The sequence below is a fragment of the Trichosurus vulpecula genome, chromosome 8 (assembly GCF_011100635.1).
Source record: "Trichosurus vulpecula isolate mTriVul1 chromosome 8, mTriVul1.pri, whole genome shotgun sequence".
Taxonomy (NCBI): domain Eukaryota; kingdom Metazoa; phylum Chordata; class Mammalia; order Diprotodontia; family Phalangeridae; genus Trichosurus; species Trichosurus vulpecula.
Genome location: NC_050580.1, coordinates 186691527 through 186710418, shown reverse-complemented (window position 1 = coordinate 186710418; position 18892 = coordinate 186691527). Strand labels below are relative to the sequence as shown.

Below are 18892 nucleotides of genomic sequence, written 5' to 3'. Positions count from 1 at the left end.
TAGTTCACTCATAAACCACGTGAGGGCTCCTGATGGGATCAGTTTCAACAATGTTCCATTATGAATCCCTATTTTCTGCTCATACTTGGGTTTTAGAATAGCTTAATTTGGGAAAGAAAGAGGGGAAAAAAAAACACAGAACAGTCTAAACGCCTAAAGTCAGAGGATCTAGATTCAAATCCTTTCTCTGGCAATTACTATCTACGTGTCACCTTCTGGGCTTCAATTTTCTTGACTATAAAACGAGGTGGTTAGATTAGTCGGCCTCTGTGTTCTAGGTTTATGTTCCTTTGTCTCTACTCTTAAATAACAAGAAGAATAATATTAACTAACACTTATATAATGATTTAAGTTTTGCAAAGCAATTTATATATGTTAACTCATCCGATCCTCAGAAGAACTTTGTGAAATGTAGGTGCTATTATTATAAACATTTTACAGATGAAGACACTGAGGCCCAGAAAGGTTAAGTGATTTGCTCAGTGCCACACAGCTGGTGAATGTCAAAGGCGAGATTCAAATTCATTGCTACCTAGCTACACCAATTTATTATGTCCTGCTACTGTGCCCAGAAGAAATGAGGAGGAGATTTATATCTGTCTTCAGGTAGATTAATCCATAAATGGGATTCTCAAATAGGTATTTCCTATCTTTCCTTTTCACCCCACTATATTTCTACATGTATAATTAGACCCCTTTTATCCCAGGAAAATAAAAAGGTAGATCTACTATTCTATCAGATTTTCTGTTTCTTTTATGTCACTTCTGGCTTTAAGTATAAAACTGGGGTCTCCATTAGCATTTTAAGTAACACTAGGTATTTGATTACCTGTAGATTTTCAGCACAAAAGAGATATTTTTAAGCCTAGTTTCATTAATGATCCTATTTTTGAATTCTAGCTAGAAAAATCAGTTATACAGTGGGAAAATGGATAAACAAATTGTGGAACATGAATATGATGGAATATTACTATGCAAGAGGAAATGATGAATGTGATAAATACAGAAAATCTGACAGATCTGTATGAACTGCAGCAGAGTAAAGTAAGCAGAGCCAAGAAAACAATGTATATAATAACTACAACAATGTAAATGAAAGAACCACAAAAAGTAACTTTTGCAAAATTATAAAGAATAAGCATGACTTGAAAGAAGAGATATGAGAAGACCTTTCCATTGCAGAGGAAGGAGGTCTCCAAGTATTCCACACTGCATATATTTTCATATTTTTTGATGTATCGATCAATTATGCTGATTTTTTTCTTCTTTTTTGTCTCAAAAAATCTTTTTTTTTTGAGGTGAGGAGGAACAATGGGGGAGACCATGGTGATATAAAAAATCAATAAAATTTCATTTTTTAAAAATGAAAGAAAATAATGAATTCTGAATACTACCTCTTTTCTTCTTCAATAATAGCAACTACCTTTTGTTTTACCTCGAACAAGAGAGGCATTGACTAGGAGAGATAATGATAACTATGAGAGTAGGGAACAAGATGATAAAGAGAAAGAGAGAACTGTATGGGAGAGAAGTAAAAGCTACCTTGAGAGAGTAAAAGAAGGAGCCAATGCTAACAGCTCTACAACCCTAATCTCCACATCATTTCTACAATATCAGCATTTCTAAAGCAGGGGTTAGCGTGTGTGTGTGTGTGTGTGTGTGAGAGAGAGAGAGAGAGAGAGAGAGAGAGAAAGTGACAGAGACAGAGAGAAAGCACATCATGAATCCCTTTAACAGTCTGGTGAAGCCTATGGACCCTTTCTCAGAATAATGTTTTTAAAAGCAAAAATAAAATACACAAGATTACAAAGGAAACTATAGTAAAATACAGTTATCAAAATATTAAGAAAACACACCTCATATTATCCTAGGTTAAGGACCCTTATTCTAGAGAAATACTGACTTTAAATATTCCCCAGCAATATCAGAGATGAATATAGATTTCATAAAATCTGTGTCAAAAATGACAAAAAAAATGTTAACAGTCAATGAGGGAAGGATTGTGAAAAGACAGGCACACTAATACATTGCTGGGAGAGCTGTGAAATGCTACAATCAGTTTGAAAAGCAATTTAGAATTATGCAAATAAGGTGACTAAAATGTCTGTATGCTCTTGAACCAGAGACTCTCACTACTGGGCTTATACCCCAAGGATGTTATTGATAAGAAAAAAATCTCCATATACTCCAAAATATTTATAGCAAGACTTTTTGTGATAGCTAAGAATTGAAAACAAATTAAGATGCCCATCAATTGGAGAATGACTAAACAAATAGTGGTACATGCATGTAATGGGATATTACTGTGCTGTAAGAAATGATGGGTATGATGAATACAAAGGAGCATGGAAAGATCTATATGAATTGAAGCAGAGTGAAGTAAGCAGAGCCAAGAAAATAACATACACAGTAACTACAACAATGTAAATAGAAAGAACCACACACCAACCAATCAAAAGCAAGTATAACATAATTATATAGATCAAGTGAAGAGATATGAGACGACACCCAGAAACCAAACCCTTTGTGGAGGTGGGAGGTCCACAAATGTTATGTATTGTACATGTTTCCAGACTTTTAAATGTATCGATCAGTTGTGCTAACTTTGTTTCTTTTTTTAAAACTACTATTTGTCACATGGAATGGCTCTCTGGAAGAGGGAAGGGGAAGAGGAGGAATACATGAAATATTATGATAATGTAAAAAACAGAAAATGTCAATAAAAATTTATGTAAAAAATCTAGCCACAAAGCTCAGAGGAATCTTCGCCAAATTCAAAAGGAGTGGTTGGAATGTATTTGTCCTCTGGGGCAGTTAGGTGGTTTTTGGAAGACTTGGTTCAGGCACTTACTAGCTGTATGACCCTAGGCAATTCACTTAACCTGAGTTTCCTAGTCTATAAAATGGGGATAATAAGAGCACCAGCCTCAAAAGGTTATAGAGAGGATCAAATGAGATAATGTCCATTAAGCACTTCGAAAACTTTAAAGCATGAGATTAAAGGCGGCAAATATTATTTGTAATAGAATTTATAGAATATTTATAATAGATTTACTAACAGTCTTCTAGGGACTACTGTAGGATCTAGCGATACACATATAAAGAATGAAACAATCCTTGTTCATAAGGAGCTCACATTCTATAGTGGGAGATTGATTAATTTACAACTATACTTTTATCTACTCAGCATTTATAATATTGGCTAAACCTTTATTTAATTCCCATAAGCTTCCCCAAGGGACTTAAAGGGCTGATCCAACCTGTTCTAATTATACCAATTATTGGAAAAGACTGAATTTTTTTCAGCTGCATATCATAAAACTTAAGATTACTAATAATGAGGCTCTTGATTTTAAAATGAACCTAAAAGTATTGAAAGCCTACTTTCCTTCAAATGATGGCAATGATCTTGAGGTTATATTTAAAGCCCAAAATAACTAATAAAAACCCTAGAGCAAGTAAGATACATGGTCAGAGATCCAATGAAAGAAGTTTCAAAGGAAAAAGAAAACAAAATATCAAGTCAGTAAATTGTACTATGCATCTGCAGCCCTGAAAACTAAAAAGTCTGTATGATTCCAAGAGATCTTTACTAATACCTTGTTGGGAACTATGTCAAACCTACATAGACACCCCAAATCAAAAGAGCAGTAAAGCAACACGCATGGTGGGGATATCTAGGATACAAACTACAAACAGTCAGACAAAATAGCTCAGATTGAAACCAAGATACCCTATCCTCAATCATGTAAAATCTCTCAATCATCTTGAAAAAAATATTGTTCCAAAAATCAATGCACCAAAATTTTGGAATATCCTGCACATCACAGGATCCTTAGATACCTAGGGTCTAGTTAATAAGATCCCCTAGAGTCAAATGAGATTCTTTGGGATTTTCTCTAAAATTACCTGGACCATATACATTGCATTTCTGAACTACAGGGAAATTAATGTTGATTTTCAATTAGTACCGATATTTCAACAAATCTTTCTGGAGACAAAGCTGAAGGGAACAAAATCTAAGAGACAGACATTGGAATCTAAAGACTTAGGGTTTAGAAATTAATCCTGTAAATGACTGGCTTGCTTCTTTTTTTCATTCCTGGCAGCTGGATTTTTAAAAAGGGTCAATGGGACAGAGAAAATCACCATCGTTGTGGCACCTACACTCCCCAAAGCTAAGATTGAGAGGCTACTTCTGAATATTTTTTTAATTTTACTTTAGGTTGAACATAAGAAACACCATTTTCAAAAGTCTGAGAAACTTCAAATAAATGCTATGAGGTTTGTAGCACCCAGTTGGTTGCTGTGGAGGTCTATGTTGGGTATGGTTAACAAGAATTGTCCACTTCTACACCAAGAACAATGGCCAGAAGCACAAAGTCTCATTTTAAAAAAATCGTAATTTTAATTGATATCTTTGCTGCTGCTTTACCATTTAGTGCCCAAGGCAATTCCCTATAAATTGGAGAGCAAGTATCAATCTGTATTGTTAAAAGGAATTTCTTCAGCGAGTGTTCCCTATACCAAAGAAATCACAGGTCTGGTCATCTACTCCCACCAAAACCAAAAACAAACCTCTTTGTTTTTACATCATCTTATTTTCCAAATATATCCCTTCCTTCAAGGGCATTCTCTTCTAACAAAGATTTAAAGAGAGAGAGGAAAAAGAAGTTGAATAAAGCAATCAGCACAATCAACCAACACATCAATGGTAGAGTATACACAATATTCCACACCCATGATCCACCACCTCTGCAAAAAAAGGAAGAGAGATGCATTTCTCAACTCTTGTATAGGGCCAGATTTGGTCATTATAATTACTCTATCTACATTTTTTTTGTTCCTTCCATTTACATTGTTGAAGTGACTTTTTATATCCTTTATCTGGTTTTACTTCATTTTACATCAGTTGATATGTCTTCTTATGATTCTCTGAATTATTTATATTCCATTATCTTTTACTAAACACTAGCCATTCCCCAACCAATGGGCATCTACTTTCTTTCGCCTAATTAACTGTTGCTACAAAAAGGGATGCTATGAATATCTTGGGTATATGGGCCTTTCTTTCTGCCAACGATCTCCTTGGGGTATGGATCTTTGGGTCAAAGAATATTGACATTTTAGTCACTTTCTCAGCATAATTCCAAAATGCTTTCCAGAATGGCTGGATCACTAGTGTATTAATAATGTGCCCATCTTACTCACCAACACTATTTCCAAATTTGTCATCTCTGCCAGTTTGCTTGGTGTGACATGCTTTGATGTGCATTTTTCTAATTATTAGTGAATATTATTAAGAATAAAATGGAAAAGCCTCAGGCAATAGGCAAGACCATTCTTTTTAAACACATATATTCTTCTGATAATGCTATAGGGTTAATAGTTATAGAATGCTACAATCTCTGAAGAATCAAAATTGCAAGTAATCCAAAGGATAATGAAGAAATATGCAGTGGGTATCAATGGGCTCTGGCAAATTACCAACAATGATATGCACAGAAAATAGCATGAAATATATCATCCAGGAGATATATGCTGGGGAAAAGAAGTGAACCAAGTTATGTAGTAAGAACAGGGTGTAACACATGAATGGGCTAAATACAGTACTACTATCCAAGCAATGTTAAAAGACCTCCATGTCTCCAGCATGTTGGGTGGACCCCCAGAAGAGACTTTGTAGGAGGTCAGAGACAAGGATTGAATAGGATAAGAAGGCATGGATAGGTTGTGTTCTGCCCCAATATTAGGGAGGACCCACATCAATGAGATCATGGAGCCACCAATATATTTAAAGTATGAAAAAGCCCTGGCATGAAAGTTTCCTAACAACAGAGATGTATAAAATGTTAATCAAGTGGCAAATATTTTAAAATATACAAATAAACATTTGCCTAAATATGTTGCAATGATTCTTTTTCTTTTTTACTAAAAACAGCCAATTAATGGAATGAATTCTCCAAAAAGACAGTTTCTCAAAATGTGGGGAATGACCCCTAAAGCTTTCATTGGCAATCTTTAAAGAAGTCACAGAAAAAGAACTGCAGCATCATTCTGTACTAACTCATCAACAAAACCTTTCCTGTTGTGTTGGTCCTCTCTGAGATCATTACTGGTACTCATTTAAGTAGTCAGGAACATTGGGAACAGGTTTGATTTACTAGAGAATCATGATGTCATGGCATGATCACTGAATTTCCAATCCAAAGACCTGCCCATGAATCCTAGTACTGCTACTTACTACCTGTGTGATCATGGGGAGTGACTTTCCCTTTCTGGACCACCATCTCTGCACCTGCAACATGAGACGGTTGGGCTAACTTTCAATTTTCTTCTTGCTGTAAATTCTGTGGTGCTAAATGATAGGTTAGGTCATGTTTTTAGGGGTAATAAATAAAGAGAACAATGTTCTGGGAGCCACTACAAGTTTTTGCTCTCATCTTCAACCTCCTCCACCCATTTTCTGGGTCGTTGTCTGAAGGTTATTTCATTTTCCTTAATTTCTCAGATTTCTTTTAATAACTTAATAGCCACCTACTTTACTTTCACATCAAACTCTGTCTACCTAGCGTCCAGGACTTCCACTCACTGGACTCTCACAGGCCAGCCTAAGAATAGGAATCCTTTTGGTAAGAGGACAATACAAGTTAGTCTGTAGCTTTTTCTGTGTCTTGCATATGCACATGCAAAGCAAATTGCAAATGACGTTGATGGTCCTAAGTGACCTTCAGATGTCTGCGTCAGTCAACCATCTCAAAAAGAAGACTATGTTCTGGTTATATTGCCACATCTATCTGGAATGCATTACTAAGAGAAGCTGGGGATTTTTCAGAACAGGCAGACAATAATCTTTTGGGAATGGCTTGGGTGCTGAAGGCAGGGGGATGGACTAAATGATCACCTTACACTTCTTCCAGTCCTAGGAATTCATGATTTTATCATTTTCATCAACAGGAAAGCACTGACCACACATTTTTCCTCCATGTAAGCAGGTTCTTGGCTGATGAGTGAGCTTAGAAAGGGGGAGGAGGGGTGGAGATGAGCTAAGCGTGCTATTTCTGATGATAAATATTCTACCAGACACCATTGAAACAGACAGTAGGCAGAGTATCATAAAAGTCCTGGCCTTTCGAATATAAGGTTATTTTGTCAGACTTGCTATTATCTATGGAGCATCCTGGCATGCTTTTATTACTAGCAAGTTTGTGGAAGATTTGGCTTTACTTATAAACATGCCAGTGAAATCTTATCAGATGCTACTCTGGGAGAAACCTGGCCACACCATCCCCATGATTTGACACTCGGCAATCTTAGACTTTTCCAAAACTGTAAAGAAACTTCTGTTTTCATGGTGGTTCCTCCACTATGTATGGGAATCCTTCACTAACTTTAGTGAGAGGCTTTTCAGGAAGTCTGATAAATCAATTTCTTAGATTCGTCAAATGTAGTGCTACATGTGAGTGAGTTCATCTAAGCCAGGGATTCTTAACCTTTTTTTGGTGGCATGGACCCCTTTGGCAGTAGGTGAAGTCTATGAACCCTCTTTTAGAATAATGTCTTAAAGTACGAAAGAATAAAATTCTTAAGTTTACAAAGGAAGCTAATTATATGGAAATACAGTTCTAAGATATATTCTTAAAAAAGCAAATTCATGGACTCCAGGGTTAAGAGACCCTGATAACACGGAACTCTCATTTTATAGATAAGAAAATTATAGCCTAGAAAAGTTGAAATACTCACCTAGGGTCACACAGGTATTAAATGGCAGGGCTAAGTATTCTGTCTCCCAGTTCAGGGTTCATTCCATTCCTTCTCACTGTCTCATCCCTAGGACTATGAGCTACAGTGTGTTCCATGGGAAATGTAAGAATGGCTAGGATCATAGCTCTAGAGTGAAAGGGACCTCAGAGGTCAACTGGTCCAACTCTTTCATTTTACAGATGAAGAAACTGAGGCCTAGGAAACTGAAGTAACTTTCCAAATACATACACAGGTAGTAAGTGTCAGAAGCAGTCTCTGAATCATTCATTCCTCTGATTTCTGAGCCAAGGTTCTTTCCCTTTTATCATGCTGTCTCTCCATTGTGGTGGAGCTGTAACAGTCATAACCTGAATAATTCCTGCCAAGAGGGGCTTAATCACAAAAGTAAATGAGGGTTTGCTCATGTGTTCTGGGTCATTTAAATAGGCACCTGCCCACTAAGATGATTATTTTTCAGGACTTCTTTAAGATTAAGCAAGGCTTTTTATTCTTTTATATCAAAATCCTGCTGAACTTATCGAATTTTCTGTCCATCTGCCCCTAGATAGCTCTGTCATTTTCATGAACCACTGCCTCATTTTTTTCTCTTGCTACAAAATGTTAGTGATTTTCATTCTCTCTCTCTCGCCCCCCAACCCCCGCCCTCTCTTCCTCCCTCCTTCTCCTTTCCTCTCTTTTCAAAAATTTTTTTAATATAATTTATTCAGTATATTTAGTTTTCAGCATTGATTTTCCCCAAAGTTTGAATTACAAATCTTCTCCCCATTTCTACCCTCCCGCCCACTCCAAGATGGTGTATATTCTGGTTGCCCTGTTCCCCAGTCAGCCCTCCCTTCTGTCACCCCACTGCCCCCCATCCCCTTTTCCCTTACTTTCTTGTAGGGCAAGATAAATTTCTATGCCCCGTTGCCTATATATAGATCATTCCCTAATTGCATGCAAAAACTTTTTTTTGTTTGTTTTTGAATGTCTGTTTTTAAAACTTTGGGTTCCAAATTCTCTCCCCTCTTCCCTCCCCACCCACCCTCCCTCCCTAAGAAGGCAAGCAATTCAACACAGGCCACATGCGTATCATTATGTAAAACCCTTCCACAGTACTCATGTTGTGAAAGACTATGTTTTGCTCCTACCTAACCTATCCCCCTTTATTGAATTTTCTCCCTTGACCCTGTCCCTTTTTGAAAGTGTTTGTTTTTGATTACCTCATCCCCCTATCTGCCCTCTCTTCTATTGTCCCCCCTTTTTTATCTTCTTCCTCCTTCTTTCCTGTGGGGTAAGATACCTAATTGAGTGTGTATGGTATTCCTTCCTCAGGTCAAATCTGATGAGAGCAAGATTTACTCATTCCTCCTCACCTGCCCCCTCTTCCCTTCCTACAGAACTGCTTTCCTTGCCACCTTTATGCAAGATAATTTACCCCATTCTATCTCTCCCTTTCTCCCTCTCTCAATATATTCCTCTCTTATCCCTTAATTTGATTTTATTTTTTTAAATATCATCCCTTCATATTCTAACTCACCCTGTGCCCTCTGTCTATATATATATATATATATATATATACATATACACACACACACACACACATATATACATTCACACACATGAATATATTTACATACATGCATATATATATATGCATATTCCTTTCAGCTACTCTAATACCAAGGTCTCATGACCCGTACACATCATCTTTCCATGTAGGAATGCAAACAAAACAGTTCAACTTTAGAAAGTCCCTTAGGATTTCTCTTTCTTGTTTACCTTTTCATGCTTCTCTTGATTCTTGTGTTTGAAAGTCAAATTTTCTATTCAGCTCTGGTCTTTTCACTGAGAAAGCTTGAAAGTCCTCTATTTCATTGAAAATCCATATTTTGCCTTGGAGCATGATACTCAGTTTTGCTGGGTAGTTTTGCTGGGATTCTTGGTTTTAATCCTAGCTCCACTGACCTCCAGAATATCATGTTCCAAGCCCTTTGATACCTTAATGCAGCAGCTTCTAGATCCTGTGTTATCCTGACTGTTTGTCCACAATACTCAAATTGTTTCTTTCTGGCTGCTTGCAGTATTTTCTCCTTGACCTGGGAGCTCTGGAATTTGGCGATAATATTCCTAGGAGTTTTCTTTTTGGGATCTTTTTGAGGAGGCCATCAGTGGATTCTTTCAATTTCTATTTTACCCTCTGGCTCTAGAATATCAGGACAGTTCTCCTTGATAATTTCTTGAAAGATGATATCTAGGCTCTTTTTTTGATCATAGCTTTCAGGTAGTCCAATAATTTTTAAATTATCTCTCCTGGATCTATTTTCCAGGTCAGTGGTTTTTCCAATGAAATATTTCACATTGTTTTCCACTTTTTCATTCCTTTGGTTCTGTGTTATAATATCTTGATTTCTCATCAAGTCACTAGCTTCCAGTTGCTCTAATTTAATTTTTAAGGTAGTATTTTCTTCAATGGTCTTTTGGACCTCCTTTTCCATTTGGCTAATTCTGCCTTTCAAGGCATTCTTCTCCTCATTGGCTTTTTGGAGCTCTTTTGCCATTTGAGTTAGTCTATTTTTTAAGGTGTTGTTTTCTTCAATATTTTTTTCAGTATTTTTTTGGGTCTCCTTTAGCAAGTCATTGATTTGTTTTTCATGATTTTCTTGCATCATTCTCATTTCTCATACCAATTTTTCCTCTACTTCTCTAACTTGCTTTTCTAAATCCTTTTTGAGCTCTTCCATGGCCTGAGACCAGTTCATGTTTTTCTTGGAGGCTTTTGGTGTAGGCTCTTGCACTTTGTTGACTTCTTTAGGCTGTATATTTTGGTCTTCTTTGTCACCAAAGAAAGATTCCAAAGTCTGAGTCTGAATCTGAGTCTGTTTTTGCTGCCTGGCCATGTTCCCAGCCAACTTACTTGACCCTTGAGTTTTTTGTCAGGGTATGACTGCTTGTAGAGTAAAGAGTACTTTGTTCCGAGCTTGAGGGGATGCGCTGTTGTTTTCAGAGCTATTTCTATACAGCCAGCTCTGCCACACCAGCACTCCACCTTCCCCAAGAACAGCCAGCCAGGACCTGACTGGGATCTTAAGCAGGCTGTGCACTCCTACTCTGATCTGCCACTTAATTCCTCCCACCAGATGGGCCTGGGGCCAGAAGGAACTGCAGCTGTAGTTCTGTAGCTGCACCTCCCCTGCTGCCCCTGGGGCAGCCGCGAAACCATGTGAACTCCTTCCACTCTGTCCCCCGCAGCTTTTCCCACTAACCTTCTCTGTTGTCTTTGGTGTTTGTGGGTTGAGAAGTCTGTTAACTGCCACAGCTCACTGATTCAGGGCACTAGGGCCTGTTCCGCTGGGCTCCTAGTCTGGTTGGTCCTGCCACCACCCACGCTGGGCTCTGCTCTCCTCCTCCCCCAGTTCCAGTGTGAGATAGACCTCATCCAGCGACCATCTAGGCTGCCCTGGGCTGGATCCCTGCTTCCCTCTGCTATTTTGTGGTTTCTGCAGTTCTAGAATTTGTTCAGAGCCATTTTTTATAGGTTTTTGGAGGGACCTGGCTGCGAGCTTATGCAAGTGCCTGCTTTCCAGCCACCATCTTGGCTCTGCCCTCCTTTCCTCTCTTGCTACCTCTCCTGCATCTCCAAGTTCAAACATTTTTGCCTTGCTTAGCTCACACCTGGACCTAGCCTTTTGTTTAGTCTTTCTGCTTCCCTTTCTCATCTTTATTGTTAATTTAGCAAACTATTTTCCCCTAGTATCTAGCAATTTCTTAGAATTGCCTCCAATTACTCCCCTATAGGTACCTACCTGATTCCACCAAAAAGGTGATTCCACCAAAAGCAAACCCCTCAATCTTCACCTAAATACAACCAAAGAACTTATTTGTGCCTCAGGCTTTGCCATTTGCCCTACAATTACTGTCTTTTTTAATCTTCCATTCAGCTGGACTTTCTTTTACATGCTGGTTCCCCTAATTAGACTGTGAGCTGCTTGAGAGCAGAGACTGTCTGGTTTTTACATTTGTATCCATAGCTCTTTGCACAGTGCATGTACATAGTAAGCACTTAATAAATGTTTTTCACTCATCTATTTCATTCACTCCCTCTTCCCTGTTTTTCAGCTGTCCTTCCTCATCTTGGCCTGGTCTTAGTTACCCCATTTCATCCTGAGCACCTCTTTTCTTTGGTTATCATCCCCTCCTCTTTTTTTTAATGCTCAAAGCTTCTATCTTTTGGGAGACCTTTGAAAGGCTTAGCCCTTTGAAGGACTCCATTTAATCCACCTTAAAATAATGATTAAACAGGTAAATGACAGTAAGAAAAAAGGAAAGGGATTCCATTTAAAGTTACCGTAGACACTATAAAATATTTGGGAGTCTATTTGCCAGGACAAACCCAGGGCCTATATGAACATAATTATTAAACACTTTTCACACAAATAAAGTCAGATCTAAATAAATGGAAAAATACCAGTTGCTCATGGTTAGGCCAAGCTAATATAATAAAAATGACAAATTTACCTATTTATTTATTTATTCAGTGCCATACCAATTGAACTACCAAAAAATTATTTTACAGAGCTGGATAAAATAATGCCAAAATTCCTCTGGAAGAACAAGAGGTCTAGACTATCTTGGGAATTAATGATAAGAAATGCTAGGGAAGGTGGCCTAGCCATACCAGATATTACACTGTAGTATAAAGCAGCAGTCATCAAAACTACCAGGTACTGGCTAAGAAATAGAGTCATGGATCCGTGGAATAGGTTAGGTACACAAGATGCAGTAGTCAATGACTATAGCAATCTACTCTTTGATAAACCCAAAGAATCCAGTTTCTGGGCTAAGAATTCACTATTTCACAAAAACTGCTGGGAAAATTGGAAAATGGTAGGGCAGAAACTGGGCATAGACCAATATTTTACACTGTACACCAAAATAAAGTCAAAATGGGTTCATGATTTAGGAATAAAGGCTGATACTATAAGCAATTTGGGAGAGCAAGGAATAGTTTACCTATCAGATTTATGGGAAAGCAAAGAATTCATGACACAACAAGAGATAGAGAGCATTACAAAATGTAAAATGGATAATTTTGATTATGTTAAATTGAAAAGTTTTTGTATAAAAAAGACAATGAAAGAAAGATTAGGAGGGAAGCAGAAAATTGGGAGAAAATCTTTACAACTAGTGTCTCTGATAAAGGCCTCATCTCTAAAATATACAGGGAACTGAACCAAATTTATAGGAATACAAGTCATTTCCCAATTGAGAAATGGTTAAAGGATATGAACAGGCAGTTTTCAGAGGAAGAAATTAAGAATGTCTATAGGCATATGAAAAAATGCTCTAAAGAACTACTGATTAGAGAAATACAAATCAAAACAACTCTTAGGTACCGCATCTCTCCCGTCAGATTGGCTAAAATGACAAAACAGGAAAATGATAAATGCTGGAGAGGATGTGGGAGAATTTGTACACTGTTACATTGCTGGTGGAGTTGTGAACGGATCCAGCTATTCTGGAGAGCAATTTGGAACTATGCCCAAAGGGCTATAAAAATGTTCATACCCTTTGACCCAGCAATACCACTTCTACGGTTGTATCCCAAAGAAATCACACAAGTGGGAAAAGGACCAGTATGTACAAAAATATTTATAGCGGCTCTTTTTGTAGTAGCAAAGAATTGTAAATCGAGGGGATGCCCATCAATTGGGGAATGGCTGAACAAGTTGTGGTATATGAATGTAATGGAATACTATTGTGCTATAAGAAATGGGGAAGATATGGACTTCATAATAGCCTGGAAAAACCTACATGATATAATGCTGAGTGAGTGGAACAGAACTAGGAGAACATTATACACAACCACAGATACACAGATTCTGTGATGACTAGTCTTGGTAGACTTTGCTCTTCTCAGCAATACAAGGTTCAAAGACAACTCCAAAAGACTCATGATGGAGAGAACTACTTACATCCAGAGAAAGAACTATGGAGTCTGAATGCAGATTGAGGCAAACTTTTTGCTCTCTCTCTTTCTTTTCTTTTGTTTTTGTTTCATTTTTTGTTTGTTTTGTATCTTCTTTCTCATGGTCCACTCCATTGGTTATAATTCTTCTTTACAACTTGACTATTGTGTAAATAAGTTCAATGTGAAGTTATATGTACAAGATACATCTGATTCCATGCTGTCTTGGGGAGGGAGGCGGGGAGGTAGGGAAGAGAATCTGGAACTCAAAATCATGCGGAACTGAGTGTTGTAAACTAAAAATAAAAATTCTTAATAAAAAAAAGGAAAGAGGATTAAAGAAGCCATGACCCAAGACACTTGGAATGATATGGGCTACACATGATTCTGAGAACAAATCATCTCAATGCATACCATATGGCACTGAAGTAACCAAGACTGGGGTTTGCCATTTTACAAAATGTCCTCCGAATCAGAATAATTGTTAAAACTTTATAAAAATATTTCCAGAAGAAATGTTCTTGGCAACACAAACTAAAAATTCCCAAAAAATCTTTCTATCTAATTCATGGCAACTTATGTTGTTGAGATTCACTCTTATTTCTCCCATTCTAACAGTGGGACATATTCTAACAGAATATAGGCCAGTTAGTTTAATTACACTGCGGTTGTCATCTGTTTTTTTTATAGCTCTGAATGGATTTTTAAAAACTGGAGCAAGAAAGTAAACACCTAACAAATGCAAAGAGTTTCCTGGAAAGGGAAAGCAGAGTCTCTTGGTTCAGAGGCACAAAAGCCAAAACAAAATAATTTTGATAGACAAACCTTGAATGGAAGAAGAGATTCAGAGTTTCTCCATTGCTAAAACGAGTGTTAAACACTACTAAAATATCTCTGAAGTGTTGTAATTAGAACATATTGCAAGTGAAATGGAAAAAAAAATAAAATAAGGATTTATATTCAATTGAGTATAGAGGAGGAAGGGGGAGTGTTTTCATTTTGGATACAGTCAGATTTTATAACAAGTATGGCATGGAAGTCAATTTGGCTTTGGAACTGCTTTCCTTTGCTAGATTATATTATTCTTTTAGAAAAAAAATAATTAATTTGACATTTATGTAAAGAATAACAGACACACAAATTATCCTTTTGTCAAACTCATTCTGTTTTTAGCAGTGTCAGGGTACAAAGTAATAACAGTCTTTATTTAAAAAAATAATAAATGAACCAATAGAGAAGACTTACCCTGTTGGATATCTTTCATTTCTAAATGCAAGCTAGATATCAAAATTCCCACAGTCTGAGATCTTTTTCCATCCAGCAGTTTGATGATCTAGAGTTTAAAAAAAAAAGACATGATACTAGTCCAAAAGGTAATACCATCTTTCAGAAACCAAATAAAGTATGGAAGAGCTAAATGAAGTCTCAAATGATACTAAACGACACTTCTCTAACTTAATGAATTTCTTTTCATCTCTTCAGAGACTTTAGCCTGATCACAAATCAATTAACCTTTTCTGTTTCTTTCACTGAAAGTGCCCTAAAGTCATGCTCTTCTTACACACAGCAACCCCCCCCCCAAAAAAATACCAAACTAGATGTCACATCGATGACTTCTCACTTCTGTAATACGAGCAAGAAAGAGACGTAATGTGGTATAGGACAAAGTGCTAGACTTGGGGTCAGGAGGACCTAGGTCTAAATCTTGTCTCAGATTTTTACTATGGGTTTTTGAGTTAGTTAACCTCTCTGGGCCTCAGTTTCCTCGTCTGTAAAATGAAGGGGTTGGACCTGATGACCTTTAAGGTCTTTTTAAGTTCTATGTTCCTTCCTTTTGTGTGTGTCTTCTTCCGTTAGATTATAAGCTCCTTGAGGGAAAAGGCTGTCTTCCTTTTCTCTATTTCTATCCCCCAGAGATTAGCATAGTACTTGACACATAGTAGCTCTTGATGAATGTTTATTAACAACTGGCTATTGATCTATGATTTTATATAAGATAGGATTGAGAGTGAGAGCAGATCTTAACAGATGACTGAGTTCAAGTTCTTTCTTTTGCAAATGATGAAATCAAGCCCATGAGATGGTGAATGGCTAGCTCAAGGTAACACAGATATTAAGTCAGATGCGAATCTAGGTATCCAAAGCTCTTTTCACTAAATTATGCTGCCCCTCTTGTGACTTCACCAGTAATTAAGTGGTGTAGGTGCATCATGTAGCAACTCAGACTGCAATTCTATGCTTTTTTTTTTCAGATAAGGTCATAATAATTTGCCGTGGCTAAAATTCTGGTGATCATGTCTCTTTAAAATTAGCTAGGCTAGGTCTTGATTGGCATATACATGTGCATGTGCATACACACATATCTGCCATACACAAAACCTTTCCAGCTTGGCAGAATCTGCCAGTTTTCACTCCAGAGGCAAAGGCTTAATCCATAGTTCTTGGAGACACTGGAGTAGGACCTTTGCAGAGTGACAATAAAGGCAGCAAAGATGGGAGAAAGTACAATATTCTATGCGATGGACACAAGAAAGAACAGTAAGTATACACAAATGATTATTGAAATATTAATTAAATTTAGTTTTGTGAAATGGCCCTGCCTGATTATTTGTTGGGACAGCAATATGAAGATGCTGATAATCCTTTAAGACAATACAATTTTTCTTGTGGCAATTACTGAACTACCACAGAATGATCAAAATTCACTTCTATGGGAATTTGGGGGAAATGGATCCCAACTGATTTCACCCACTACAAATTCATGAAGTACATGACCTCAGCTGGGCCCTTGATGTTACTTTATAATCCTTCTATCCTATGGTTACCAAGTCCTTATCTCATTATAGCTTTCCCTTTTTCTTACTGGTTCTTGCCACCACCTCTCTCCCTTATCAGATGACCTGGTATCCTAATTTACTAAGATCTGGTTGAAATCATTTAACATGCTTCTTCATCCTTGCTCGAGAATTCATTAAACTGTCACAGTGTTATCATTTATTCCCTTCTCCTTTCCTCCAGTCATAGAAGTGAGATCCTGACTATTGATCATTTGCCTACTTGTGATTAGCAAAAATATTGGGACGAGAGGTAAAAAAAATCCTTGGTATTTTTCCCTAAAGGGGATTAAGAATCCCAGTAAATTAGGAGGAATTGCTCCCCATGGCACCAGAATGTAATATTGTGCTAAGCCTGAGAAGTAGCAGTTCAGTGAAAGCCTGGGAGAGACCTGGGTATTAGTTCCAGCTCTGATACTTAGTGATTCCGTGACTTTCAGTAAGTTACTTAATCTGTCTGGGCCCCGTTTTCCACATATGTAAAACAGGGACAGTACTATTTGCACAACCTACCATATAGCATTATTATGAAGACAGTACTTTGTAAATCTCTATAAATGTCCACATCAGTCAAGTTAATGTGGTGTATCACCTCTGTCTCACTCCCTTCTAGGTTCATATACTCATATCATTGAACAACATTCAGAGAAACAATGGTTTAGCTAGATGACAAAATAAAAGACAAACACTGGTGCCTGTGAAAGTATTATGGAATATATAACATGTTTACTAGAGTTTGAGAATAAAGGCTAAATTAATCTTATACTCTTTTCTATCATAGTTGTGTTTAAGGTTTTACATAAAGCTACTGAATGAAGTATTAGTGTCCTAAGCATTTGCCTTTCCTACTGACCAGCTTCTCCTCAAGCGACTGAGGCCACAATACTATCAATTCTATGTTGTTTGGTCAAGAGGAACAAACCCATTTGTTCAATCAATTTTCCTCAAGAGAGAGCTTCATTGCACAATATTTCAGGAGGCCCATAAAGAAAGAGACAGTGCTTAGCTGGTCTATTCTTCCTGAAGACAGGCAAAAAATAAAAGAGTTTGGTACACAAATTAGAATAGAGCAAGCTTCAAACACCTTTAAAATGCTACTTGAATTGTGCAGTTTCCATTTACTCTGTCTTCCTCTCCCCCTCCTTTTACCCCCACCCTGTCTTTCTCCTGGCTTTTTATTTTAGGAAGCTAAGAGCTCAGATTCAAATTTAAATAGTGAACATTGCCAATCACAAATGAAGACAATAAATGTCACCAAGGCATAAGTAATTAATTTGCTAAACTACCATAAGGAGATCGAAAGAAAATGCACATCATCACTAGAGCAGACTTTGAATGAAAATTTAGGGAAAAGGGGCTTTGGAAATTCTTTGGCTTCACATTTCATACTCAGGACAGAAACAACGCATGCAAAATGTCAGGAAGAGAGGTGGCAGTAAACAGTCTGATAATGCAAATAACCATAATAACTTTTTTCTACAGTGCTTTAAAATTTTAATAATAATTGCTAACCTTAATATAGATCCTTAATGTTTGTAGAACACTTTAGCTAAATTATCTCATACCCTGTTAGGTAAGCAGTATAAATATTAGTATCTCCATTTTACAGATGAGTTTCACAGAGATTCAAAGACTTGCTTAATGTCACACTAGCTAGTTACGTGTCTGAAGTAGGAGCTGAACCCTGACTTTACTGACTCCGAGTCCACTGCTCTGTCCACTACACCACATTGCCTTTCAGTGTACCTGGTATTCTCTTCACAATGACCCTCTGAAGGAGACAGTATAAGTATGATCTTCCACAGGAAAAAAAAAACTGTTAACTTTCAACCTTCTCTTTGTAAATAACATGGACTATCTAAAAGGGTGACCAAGCATTTGTACCTTTCCCCACTTTCAGCGGGTTGTGGGAGCAAGCAGTAATAACTTGCACCCTTAGAAACTGTCTATAACTTGGAATCATGGGGCATTGTTATCTTTTTTAAATTTGTTTACCCAGATTGCTAAACTCAACTTCTAGCCTTTGCCAGGTTGAAATCTATGATCCTATGATCTTTGGCCTTGCTAAGATTATCAACTTCTATGCAATGCAGTGGTTCCTCCCGAGAAAGTGATGGGAAACTCTGGAACTTGGGAACTCATTCTATTCCTTTAGAGAGGCAATACAGTATAGTGGAAAGAACATTGAATCCTGATTCCAACACATACTATGGCACAAAAATTAACTAATTTAATCTTATTGAAACTCAGTTTCCTCATCTGTAAAATGGGGATTATTATGCCTGTACTGTCTAATAAGATTTCTATGAAGAAGTTTATTTATTCCCTCCAAAGTTGAGTCATTGTT

The 18892-nt window shown here is 37.2% G+C and overlaps 1 protein-coding gene across 2 annotated transcripts in view; it reads right to left on the bottom strand.

Moving 5' to 3' along the window:
- Positions 1-18892, bottom strand: part of FMN1 (formin 1) — a 495511-nt gene that overhangs the window by 150836 nt on the left and 325783 nt on the right. For both annotated transcript variants that reach the window (XM_036735850.1, XM_036735851.1), the window contains one exon: positions 14957-15044. In XM_036735850.1, the coding sequence (XP_036591745.1) occupies positions 14957-15044 (88 nt within the window). The remainder of the gene's footprint in view (positions 1-14956; positions 15045-18892) is intronic.